The sequence below is a fragment of the Echinops telfairi genome, unplaced genomic scaffold (assembly GCF_000313985.2).
Source record: "Echinops telfairi isolate 266 unplaced genomic scaffold, ASM31398v2 ScPeMD7_443;HRSCAF=831, whole genome shotgun sequence".
Taxonomy (NCBI): Eukaryota; Metazoa; Chordata; class Mammalia; order Afrosoricida; family Tenrecidae; genus Echinops; species Echinops telfairi.
Window position 1 is genome coordinate 1346311 of NW_022104341.1, and position 12727 is coordinate 1359037.

Here is a 12727-nt window from a genome sequence, read left to right on the forward strand (position 1 = left end):
TACTCCCTTAACACAAGAATACTTTCTTCTAGTAAATTGGCATTCTATGATGCTCACCTTCCCGACACAACCGGATGTTTGTCTTGACTTCATTATTTCACATGGTAATTGTAACAGAGGGATGGGTGTCCTTTGCTTCCAGGAGGGTTGACACAGAGATCTGTTCCACACCCAGAAAGCCTCCCTTAATACACTGTAGATGGAACAAAGTGGGTTTATATACTTGCAAAGCCGAAGGGGTCTTCTTGGTGAGGAAAGGGGAGGGGATGGGAAGGGAGACAAAGATGCCTTGATGCAGTGTGGACTCAAGATGTGGGTGATCTTTTGGTCAGTTTAATGGTGTCAATAGGAAGAAAGTAAAAAACAACAACAACATTGCCAGCATGTATATAGCTAACCATAGTGGCTTATGAGCAAGGCTCTAGGAGAATTTATAGCTAAAGCATGTGAGGTGAGTGAGTCTGCTTGCTCCAGGGAGAATTATTTCAGTATAGTTTAAGGTCGTGCTCCTAATTGTGACTCGAAAATGGTGAGGACAGGATTTCCCCTCCCCTTGCTTCTCCTGCCACCTGTCATAATGTACTCCTTCCCCAAAGCTTCATCTCATAGTTCAAGGTAAGGGTCACAAAAGAGGTAAGAGAAACTGTTTGCAGCTGCCCCTGCAGGTGGAATCCTTACATTGTTCATGGCTAACGCTTATGTGAAAAAAGGTTGGCCCAGAAATATCCCTGTAGGCCCTTCTGACCACAGAAGTCTGAAACCTACTTAGTATCTGAAGTTTTAGCCTGTTTGTGTCTGAGTGCTCAGTAACGGGAAATGAAAATGGCCCTTGAATACACCGATGCATTTGAATTACGGTGCTGGTGAAGGATTCTGACAGTCTCCCCGATTGCCAGAAAAGCAACCACAAAATAACTCTATCTTGGAGGAAATACAGCCAGAATGCTAGGGGCAGGGACGGCACGTGGGCGCCGGGCATGTTATTAGGTGAGTCGGGAGCCTGGCAGGGACACCATGCATGGTAGAAGGGTCATTCTAAAAAGAGGAGGGCCCTCAACGAGATGGATTGGCACAGTAACTGCAACAATGGGCTCGCTCAGACACCCATTGTGAGGATGGCGTAGGATCCGATAGTGTTTCATTCCGTTGTACAGAGAGAGGGTGGCTTTGAGGCAGAACCGACTTGATGGCCCCAGTAACTGGCCCCCCATACAACTGAAGATCTCTCTCTCTCACTCTCTTTCTCTTTCTCTCTCCCTCTCTCTCTCATTTTTAGAATGTAAACAGAGACAGTAGATTTGGTTAATTATGGTGCAAGACGTAAATTCCATTCTGAATAACTGTTTGAATTTCTTATTAATAGGGGATGTTTTGAATAATGTCACCAGGTCAGAGACCCTTGGAAAGGTTTATGAATCATATTTCTGACAGGGCTTCGAATTGGTTCATTCTGTTTCGAACCTCTGCTGAGAAGTCTGAGTTCTACTCCAGGTATACAGATTCAGAACTCACGCTTTAATAAGATGCCAAATAAAAATCACCTGGGGATCTTGTCAAAATGTTGATTCTGATTCAGTCTTTGTGGGGTAGTGATCAGAGTTCTCAGCAGGGGTTGAAGCAGAATGAACCACTTCAAAGCCCTGCTTCTGCCACTTGCTCTAGGAGGGAAAGATGTCAAATTAAAATATATTTTATAGAGGTCTCTTTACTCTGTCTTAGGACAAGGACAAGAAAAAGACAGATCACTTTTCGGAGACCCTCAGCATGAGGCCATAATGGAGTTCAAAGGACTCATGGCCACACTGCTAATTACAGACAGAAGGAAGCTTGTCACAAAATCACAATTGGTGGTAAACCAACGGATCACTGTGCCAGGTGGGAATAAGTAAACAGAAGAGGAACCATGATTGGGATACGTTTGGGGGACCTCGATCCACCTGAGTTGTGGTATATGGCTCATGATCATGTGACCCAGGTGCCCCAATTTCCATTCAGGGCGGCACACCTAGCCAAGTCCCTGAGAACAAGACCGTCCTTCCCTGGGCTGGCTCTAGAGGAGTCAAGTCTTAAAAATTCTTTGCCTGAAGGCAACGCTTTTTACATTGCAGGCTAATCAGAAAAAAACTCAAAGACGTGAATTTATGTCAAGCCTCAAAACGGAGTGAAAACCCCTCCTGATGATGGGGTAAATCATTGTTGACGTTGTTAGGTGTGGTCGACTTGGCCCAGACGCTTGGCAATCCGATGCACAGCCTGGCCCTTGCCTTTCTCACACTTACTGTGTTTGAGCCGGTTGTTGCAGCCACTGTATCTGTCTGTCTGTAAGCCGTAGCCTTCAGTAAACCAAGTGCTTAGAATTCAAGCTCAACCCCCTCACTGGTTCAGCTACATCAAGGGGGCAGCCAATACAGGGCCCTGTCCAAACCCCTCCACTCCCCCACTCCCAGCCATCATGTCGACTCAGAGTCCCAGCTACCCCAGATAGGGTTTCTAAGGCTGTACATCTTTATGGGAGCAGCTGGCCTCGTCCTTCTCCCATGGAGCGGCTGGTAGGTTTGAATCTCCGACCTTGTGGTTCACAGCCCGCCATCACCACCAAGGCTCTGGTTCACCCCTGATGGCTTCTAAACTGATTTCTAAGGTGTCTCACTATCTCTGTGAGACAAATCCTTTGGTTAAGAGTGCATCTTAAATCCCTTTATGCTGACCCTTTGGCCTTGGGCTAACAAATCTCCAAATCACTGCCATTGAGTCCATTCCAATCACAGGGTCCTACAGCGACCCTATAAGACAGAGTAGAACTGCCCCTGTGCCTTTCCAGGACTGTAACTCTTCATGGGTGAAGAGAGAGAGACGCATCTTTTCCCCAGCTGGGTTTAATGGGAGGTGGTTAATATATCCGACTGCCAGACACTGCGAGGTCATTGTAAAATATTCTTATTTAATGCTCACAACTTCCCTGTGAAATGTTTTAAATTATCCCCGTTGTTTACAGTTCCTCCAATGCCCAGTTGCCACTCCACTCCAACTTTCATGTGTGCTATTCTGTCCACGGCAGGAGCTCTGGTTGCCCAGGGCAGTAAGCACTGGACGGCTAACCGAAAGGTCCATGGTTTAAAGCCCCCAGCCACACTGCGGCAGACAGATGAGGCAGTCTGCTTCTACTCTGTCCTAGAGGGTCATGCATTAGAATCTACTTGATAGCAGTGTACTTGTTCCGCCTGGGACAGGCTCATTGCTCCCATTTGCCTAATGAATGCCAACTTAATCCTTCCGAGCTCACTGTGATTATTACTGCAAGGAGATCGTCCCAACGCTGGAGGGCTACCCCGTTACACTTTTCTAGAACTCCACTTCAGTAGGACGAGAAACTATGTGATCTGTCATTCATACCTCTGCTGAAAGGTAAGGTCTATGAGGACAGGAACTGTGTCATGGTTCTGAGTTATTTATAGGGACTGGAACACTGCCCCGCACATGCGTGCTCAGGAACTGATAGGATCCCAAAATATGAGGGTCAGTCAAAAGGTATGACTACGAAGCCATGGAAACTTTTATTTTGTTTTTAAAAATGTGAAACCATTGTTTCTTGACATATCCTCCACTAACAATACAATTCTCAAAGTAGTGTTTCCACTACTCTAAGCCTTTCCTCAAAGAATTCTCTGCTATCATTTATATCGTATCAAAATGTCAGCTTGGGCATCCTTAAGAGACTCAACTCGTGTTCTTTATCTATTTTCTTTGGATCCGGGGAAGAAAAAGAAATCTAAAGGGATGCGGTCAGGGCTATAGGGTGAATGGAGTAAGGTTTCCCAAGGCCATTCCCATTGGACAGCCCTTTCTACCCTCAAAGAATGAGCAGGCGCATGGTCATGATGGGAGAAGATTTCTCGGCCCTTTTTGCACTAGTGCAGTTTATCATGATAACCCCTTTGAACTGCCCCCCGCCCCCCAAAAACAATTGCCATAACCTTATGCGCTGACTTCTCTGCCTCCACTTTGACCCAGCAGATGCTGGGGAGGCCCCTGCTTTGATTGGACCTTTGTGTTTTTTAAAGACCAAGACAAGGGTATTACAGAGAGAACTTGCTTGCTGCCACCCACTGATCACAGAGACATGCTTAAACGTGTTTCGTTTGGAATAAAGCCACGCGTGTGTATAAGCTGGAGTCCTAGTAGCAATACGTTCTTACCCTCAAGAATTTTATCATCAGATTTGAACACTGGTCTAGTATCACTTCAAGCTCTTCGTTTAGATTACATCATATATAGAATGTAACAGGAAGAATGACTTAACAGAATTGCCCAAGAGACTTTTCCTCAATTCAAAGTCAGCCTTCTTAACAATAAAAGTTATTCATTTACCTTTATACCAGCTAAGGTGTGGCTCTGAGGCATGGAACTCAGACCATCTTCAAAAGGTCTTCTCTTCTATTTGTAGGTAAGTTGCCCAAGAAGTCTCACCTTTCTGAGCTAATATTTTTGAAGAAAGCTCCTGGGAAAGGCTCATGTACGAGTAGGAACTTTGCAGTAGGTAAACACATCGGCTGGTGTGTCACTGTTTGCTGACTTCTGCTGGGCAGAACGCCGCTGCTTGTTTCGTGGGAAAAACAAAACAAAACTGGACAGCAACATCCAAAATGAAGGTCCCTCAAACTTTCGAGGAACAAACGGAATGCATCGTGGATACCCTGCTCACCGACTTCCTGGGCACAGCACCAAAGGTTTCCAACCGGTGTCTACAATGTTCAGATCAACCAGACTCAGGTAAGATCCTAGACCGGAGGTGATGGTTGAACGTCCTCAAGAGAACCTGTGTATGCTTTCTTGATTTCCACTTCAGTTTCAAAAGGCAAAGTCCAAGCTTCCAGCCCCATCTGGAGTCTTCATGGAAGGGGAAGAGATTCTCGATGCAGGGAGATTCTCTGACCATTGGTGTCCTCAAAGCATTAAAATGTTCCTGGAAAAGGACAATACTAAAATTGTTGAAATGTCTAGAGAACGTTCCAAGCTTCCAGGCTTCTGGGACTAGCCATTCTTCCAAAGATTGTGACAGTGTGACTTTGTTCCCTCTCTCCTAGGAGAACCTTGCCCTTTTGACGTGGCCATCGTTGCTGGTCGCCTTCGGATGCTGGGGGACCAGTTCAATGGAGAATTGGAGGGCTATGTCAAAAGCATCATTGAAGACACCACTCAGGGACAGGTCAGGTTCTTCTTGGTGTGGTTTTAATTGTTTGCTGCTCTTTTCCATTCCAATTGCCCTGTGTCTGCTACTCCTATGACTCTGACTAGAAATGTATTATGAAAAGTTGGGGATTTATATTCATCCAGCTGATGCAGCTGGGATTTGTGAACGGCTAGTTCTTCAAGACTTAATCAAAACCTAAGTGAAATTCAGATGAAAAGCTCTTGACCTAAGCTGATCCACCTTCAAGTTGCCTCCACTTGGTTTCCAACAACGCTGTGCTTTGTGGCGTAGAGTCTACCTTTAGCATTTTATTCTTGGCAAGGTACCTTTTATGCATCTGTTTCAGTACTTACTGGGAATAGCAGCCCAGTTGGTGAACATCCTTTTGCCCCCATAGTCTACCATGGAGAAGTGAAATCAATCAGGGAGAATAGTCCATTGATAAGTGTGATGCAACTAAACAAAGACTGCCATCGAGTCCATTTGGACTGAGTGATCTTAGAGGACAGAGCAGAAATGCTTGCTTAGGGGCTCTGAGGATAGGGTTTCCAGGGTTGTCCATCTGGAGCAGTCTCGTCTTCCTCCCTCGGCACAGCTAGTGGGTTTGAACCACTGACCTTGTTAGCCAACCAACACTTGACTCACCAGTCCTCCAAGTTCCCTTTGTTCCCTCCAAGTCAGGCTACACTGAGTGTTGACGGGAGCTGGGAAAGAGCCCTAGTGGTGCAATGGTTAGGTGCTTGACTGCAAACTAAAGAGCCAGCGGCTCAAACCTACCAGAAGGCACCTGGTGACCTGCACCCTAAAGATTTCAAAACCAAACTCACTCATTGTGACCCTATAAGGTAGAGTAGTACTACCCCATAAGGGTTTCTAAAAACCCAAACCTCAAACTCACTGCCATTGAGTCAATACTGACTCATAGTGAAGCTGTACCCCCGCCACACCACTGTGGGCTTCTGAGACTGTAACCCTTTATGGGAGTTAAAAAGCCCCCCTCTTTCCACTGTGGACTGGCTGGTGGTTTCAAACTACTGACCTTGAGGATCACAGCCCAACTATGCCACCTGGGCTCCTGGTTTCCAGAACTGTAAAGTTTGATGAGAGCAGGAAGCTCCATCATTCTTCTTATGAGTGGCTGATGGATCTGAACCACCAACTTTGTGGTTAGCAGTGAAAGGCTTAACGGATGAAGCCACCAGGGATCCCATGGAAATAAGCACTTAGGCCACCCTATGGGGCAATTCTACCCTGTGGTAGAGGGTCACTATGAGTCAGACCGGACTGAAGGCTCACAACAATAATAAGCTTTATCTGTTTGTTTGTTTTTTCATCAGAGTGCTTGCATGAGTTACATGGGGCTGCTGTAACAGAAACACCGCAAGCGAGTGCCTTTAACAAGCAGAATCTTCTTTTCTCACACTTTAGGGGCTGCAAGTATGAATGCAGAGTGCCGGCTTGACAGGAAGCCTTGCTTACTTCCTCACTCTGCTGGCTCCTCAGCCTGTACTTTCCAATTCCTTGGAGAGCTCTACATTTTGTTTTTGTTTTTCCCAAGGCTATGTATTGTGTATATATAAATCATTTTATTGGGGTCTCTTACAGCTCTTATATGTACACATGTGCTTGATACAATTGATGTATAGATTATTATAAAAGCTCCAAGTTTCTTTTTTTTATCATTTTCTTGGGGGCTCATACAACTCTTATCACAATCCATACATACATCCATTGTGTCAAGCACATTTGTACATTCGTTGCCCTCATCATTCTCAAAACATTTCCTCTCCACTTAAGCCCTTGGCATCAGCTCCTCATTTTCCCCACCCCTCCCTATCCCCACCTCGCTCAGCTCCAAGTTTCTTTTTTTTTTTAAACATTTTATTAGGGGCTCATACAACTGTTATCCCAATCCATACACACATCAATTGTGTAAAGCGCATTTGTACATCGTTTCTCAAAACATTTTCTCTCCACCCAAACCCCCAACATTAGGTCCTCATTTTTCCCCTCCCTCCCCGCTCCCCCCTCCCGCATGAGCCCTTGATAGTTTATAAATTAGTATTTTGTCATATCTTGCCCTGTCCGACGTCTCCCTTCATCCACTTTTCGGTTGTCTGTCCCCCAGGGAGGAGGTCACATGGAACTGTGTGTGACCTCCTCCCTGGGGGTTTTAAGCTTTTAACATTTACTTAAAAGGTAGCCCCCTCCGCCTCCCTCCCCACCTGCCCTCCGGTTTTCACGTGTCACAGCTGAATCGCCACATCCTGTTCCATAGCTCCTTTTATCGCCCAAATGACATCACGTGGCTTGCTTGGGAGTCCAGACAAGTGAAAACAAACAGACTCACATCTGGGAAACCAACATCGACAGGGGAAAACAACGCCATGAAAAGGGGGTCAAAGGAGCCACATGTCAGTTCCAGGAGGGCAGCCGTAGAAACTCTCAGGGGTGGGGCTCGGCGGCGGCTGCTATGCTGCTGTTCCTTTCTGCCTCAAGTTCAGAAACCAGCTGGACTACTTCAGGGTGACTGAATTTTCCGGTCTTTGTTAAGCTGGTCATCTTTGGTCACCAGAGCCATAACTGCCATCCTGTACATGTGATCGGACACACTCTCTGGCTTCTCTACATTTCTGTACACCCAGCCGGTCCGTGGGACCCTCTGATTTGGGGACGCGGGTCGGCAAGCACATGGTGTCATTCTACCCAGGGTTATACAAAAGATGGGACGCTGGCGTGGGGCTACTAATCGGAGGTCCTCGGTTGGAACCGAAAGGTATGAAGATCTACCTTGAGCTGCCCCACCAGCCGCAGGAAGTGCAGCAGGTCCCGGGCCCCGCGGGCCGAGGCGACGGCGGAGGAGACCGAGGCCATCGCGCCACCGGATCCGAGCAGGGGCCCAGCAGGCCGCTCGGCCGCGCCCGAGGCCCCGCCCTCTCGCCCAGCTCCAAGTTTCTTAACCATCTATCTTACCCCATTTCTCTCTTTGCTCACTTATTTCATTTCTTTTTATATCTCAAATGAAATGGATTTTGAATGCTGCCTTTTTAACATAACAAAGACAACCCATTCCCAAATGGGATTATGACCACAGGCATCCAAAAATCAAGCTCACTTCCACTGAGTCAATTCTGATTCTTAGTGACCCTGTAGGACAGAGTAGAACCACCCCTGTGGGTTTCTGAGACTGTAAATCTTTATGGGAGCAGACAGCCTCGTCATTCTCCCCCATAGTGGGTGGTGAGCTCAAACAGTTGACCTGGGTTCTCTGCACCACTAGGGCTCCTGCCAAGGACATAGAGGTTAAGATTTAGAACACAGATTTCTGGGAGACACAGCTCCATTTGTAACACTGCTGTTTGGTGGCAGGAGCACTTGAACCCTGTTTTGGAGATAAAGACCCTACGATACTGTTCTATGAGCTGTTGCTGACTAATGTCAATGAGAGCTAATATTAACTCATTGTGGAGCCTGTGCCAGGCTCTATTCTATATGCTATACATTTATTATCTCATTTAATCTCACACTACTCTATGAAGTTTTGTATACCCTTCTATCCCTAAAGCAATCCCTCTTCATATGCCTACAACACCATGAGAGCACCCCTCCAATCTACTTTGTTCATTACGATATTCATCCATAGGACGGCTGTCATCTTCACAGAAGCAGACTGCCACATCTTTCTCCCTAGAACAGCTGGGGGCTTCAAACAGCTTAGCCATCGCACCATCAGGACTCCTAGGGAAACTAAGGCAAAGAGAAATAAGCAATTAGCTCAGTTGGTAAGTATTAAAGTTCAGAGTTGAATCCAGCCTGATTCCAGGACCGCACTCTTACCGATGATGCGCGTGTCTACTATTGACATCGGTGCGTGCCCCTTCCATGTTCAGGCAGAGCTGGACCCACCACGCCCAGTTTCTGGTTTGGCTGCAGGCCTGGGTTAGCTGGTGACGGAAGCTACTTTTCTTGTTTTCTCCCTTCATTTTTAAGAAGCTTAAGAAAAGTTGCAAATATTGTAGAAAGAATTTTTTTTCTCCTGAGTCATTTGAGAGTAAAACTGACATGATGGCCCATTACTCCCTAAATTTTCATTTTTATGTCCTTCAAATGAGGACCATCCCTTATGGAACCATGGTAAACCAGGAAGTGATCACCAATACATTATCATGCACGCCTTAAGCCTACGAAACGTTTGCCAATTGTGCCAATATTGACCTTTCTAGCAAAAAGATCCAGGTCAGGATCAACAGGGCATTTGAGCTATCCAAAGAGAACTTCTTCTCTTTCAAGTTTCCTTTGTAATTGATAAGCATGCTAATAGAACAGTTCTTTGAAATACAATAAATATCTCATCAAAGTGTCAATTTATTAATTAATTTTATTTTTTATATTTGGTTTTATGAATCTGTCTTATTCAATAGATTATAATCTGGTCAGATTATGATTCATTTAAATGCTCAAATTACCCAGAGTTGCCAAGTGAGATAGTTCTTTAATCTGGACTGTATATTTTCCTTGTCACTATTATTCTGTGAGTACTCCCTTACTTTGCTGCTTTATTTTGTTTTGAACTTGTATTGTGAACTAGGCATAAAACCGTCACCAGTATAGCACTTAATCTTTTTCTTTCAAGTATTTAAAGCACTTTGTTCACCCTAAGCAACATTACCTGACACCAGGGGTTTGGTAAGCTATCTATATGTTTTTCTAGGACTCATTAAAATAAGTTATATTAAAAATGAGAAAGTGCAAACTGTTTTAAGTCAAATAAGGTAAGAACTAAAGTGCTAAAATGAGGAAGTTTCTCTACCTGCTCCTAGAAGGAAGTCATGTGCCCCAATGGTGCATTTCCACTCTTGGAGAAGCACCTATTCTCCAGAATGCCTGCCCTGGTAGCAGCCTACACTTCATAAGTGACATGCCATTGACATGTCCTGTGTCTCTTTGCAGGTGGAAGCTAAACTCAAGGATGCAGTGAAATCACTCAGCACGACCTGGTGTGCTCAGGAACCCAGCTTAGCCTATGAGAAAGCCTTTTTGGGAGTGGCAGTGAAATTTCTTGAGTGTGTGGCTCGCATGGCCCCAACAATGGCAAGGCTGGTGGCCTCCCCTGTGATAAATATGATCAATGGGAACAATGACATCCGGGGGTTTATCCAAAGCCAGGGAGGTTGGGTAAGTATATTGGGCATTTCTGGCTTTCCTAGGCATTTGAATTATGCTTGTACTAATACCCGGAATGCCAACTCATGACCCCGTTTGTAAGTTGGAAACCAAACAGGATAACAGGCTTTCGTACTTTACTGGAAATGCCAGGAGTTCCTTGGCACGAGTCCTAGTCACCTAGCGCTGCTGCAGTGGAAACACCAGGAGTAGATGGTTTTCATAAGAAGAAAGCTGCTCTCAGGTTAGGAGGCTAGCAGTCCTAATCCAGAGCACAGGCTCTAAGGGAAAGTTTTTTTTGTCTCTGTTGGCTCTGGAGGAAAGTCTCGTCTCTTTGCAGCATCTGTGATCCCTTGGAGATCTCCATGTGCCGTGGCCATCAGTCTTCCCTTGGGTCTAGGAGGTTTTTAGTGCAGGGATCCAGGGTTCAAAGTAAATGCACCACTCCTGGCTCTTCTTTCTTGAAGGTAGCAAGGTCTCTTTCCTTTTTAAGATAAAAAGTAATTTCATTTGACAGGATCTCTGGGAGTGTAGTACATAAGTGCTCGGCTGCTAACCAAAAGGTTGGTGGTTCAAACCCACGAGCCACCCCGTGGGAAAAAGTTGTGAAAGTCTGCTCCTTTGGGTCAGATCTGTTCTGTCCTGTGGGGTCAGTGTCATTCACAGTTGACCTGTTGGTTTGGGTGTATGGTCTAATTTGAATTTCCCCCCCCCACATGTGATATTATTAAGCTAAACCATGTAGAATCATCGATATTTATGATTGACCTCTAAACTCAGAAATTTCACACACATATCAGGATGGTATGCTTATTTTCACACCACTCAGTATCTCACTTCATCAACCTGGTTCATTTATTTTTTTGGATGGATCTCAATGTAGTATGCCGAGTTTAAGAAGCCAGATATAAAACGCTACTATCTGTATGGTTCATTTATATGCGCTAAGGATAGCTCATATGAAGGTTTGTTTGTTTAATTATTTTCTTGGGGGCTCACACAGCTCTTATCACAATCCATCCATCCATCTATCGTGTTGAGACATATTTCTGTAGGACATAATTCAATCCATGGCACTGTGTGAAAGGGGACACTCAGCCTGTGGAGGATGGACTTGAAGTGATGCTGCCTAGAACATTCCCTGCTGGTTTTTGTAAAGCTAATCCCTACTTCTCACACACACTCACTCCAATGCGTCATTGGGGAGGAGATTCTAATCTTAGCCTAGCTTCACTCGGTTTCCTAGGAGAATTCCGCCCTTCTTTCCCTAATATCTTTGAGGGGAGGAGAGTGTTTGGAATGTTCAGAAACATCTTAATATTATCCAACAACAACAAAGACAGTTCATTTTCTCTGCTGTTGTGATAACTGCTGGAGATATTCCAAACCCAAGCCGTGGGGAGCATGAGAGCATTTGCTGTCACAGAAAGTTCTATAAACAGGAGCATTCCCCGCCACTTCCTGGGTCAGCAGACGCCAACCAAGAGCAGTGTTTCCTTCTAAATATCTATAGATCGTGCCCTGGTTTTCTAGGAAGTTCCCCAAGACCATCCCCTTGACTGTTGGATTGTCACTGTTCTAGGAAAATCTGGAGAGCTGAAGAAGTGGAACGATTTCCCAACCTGGACGACATCGTCTCCTCTTTGAGCTGGTGATTCAAGCAAACAAATAAATAAAAGCTCACTTTCTGCAATTGTACAATTTTTATCTTTTACTTTTTGTGAAAAGTCAAAAAAAAAAAGCCCAGAGGCCTACAGAGAGTTTACCCTTTATGTTTCTGGAGGAGTTTCAATAGATCCTATTGAAATAAAGACTTCAAGATACCAGATAATGACTTGTTAATTAATAGTGGGATATTCCGGGCAACTGGGCAGGCCTTTGCGAGAGATATTTGGGGGGAAAGAAGGAAAACAGGAAAGTATTCCTCAAATTCAGCTCTATTTTTGGTAAGGTTCTAGTCTACCCATTTTTCAATCTAAAGGGTTTTCAAGGAGATTTCTAGTGTGAAAGTCTTATTCCCTTGAGAATTCCCTGCCGCCGCCCCCTCTCCCCCATATATACCTATAATTTCACTGGAGCAGAATTATCTGATGCATTTTAGAGGGTGGAAGACAAAAACAGCAGTTTGTGTGTCCTTCTCCTTGAAAGGTCAGAGAAAGAGAAAAGTTACTGTCTTTTCACCGTCACAGGATGCAGGAAGTGCCAGCCCACATCTAGGACAGTAGGGCCACCTCAGCTTAGATTATGCTAGTCACACACCGCAATGTTTTCCAGAGTGTGGCTCATAGTCCACTTGTGCACCTTAGTAAATTACTGATTCCCGGGCCTCACTCTCAGAAATTCTGACTCTGTAGGGCTGGGTTATTATATGAG

General features: G+C 45.2%; 2 protein-coding genes across 2 annotated transcripts; one reads left to right on the forward strand and one right to left on the reverse strand.

Annotated features, from left to right (window-relative positions):
- The first annotated feature begins 4643 nt into the window (after positions 1 to 4643).
- BCL2L15 (BCL2 like 15) lies at positions 4644 to 12015 on the forward strand. Its single transcript, XM_004699162.2, has 4 exons — positions 4644 to 4770; positions 5085 to 5206; positions 10142 to 10366; positions 11937 to 12015. The coding sequence occupies exons 1-4, from the start codon at positions 4644 to 4646 to the stop codon at positions 11952 to 11954; spliced, it is 492 nt and encodes a 163-aa protein (XP_004699219.1). The 3' UTR covers positions 11955 to 12015.
- On the reverse strand, positions 7673 to 8076 carry LOC123521862 (5'-deoxynucleotidase HDDC2-like). The gene is made up of 2 exons (XM_045291722.1): positions 7982 to 8076; positions 7673 to 7853 (listed from the first exon to the last, which is right to left on the reverse strand). Exons 1-2 carry the CDS (start codon positions 8063 to 8065, stop codon positions 7713 to 7715), a joined length of 225 nt encoding a protein of 74 aa, XP_045147657.1. The 5' UTR covers positions 8066 to 8076; the 3' UTR covers positions 7673 to 7712.
- Positions 12016 to 12727: the final 712 nt, after the last annotated feature.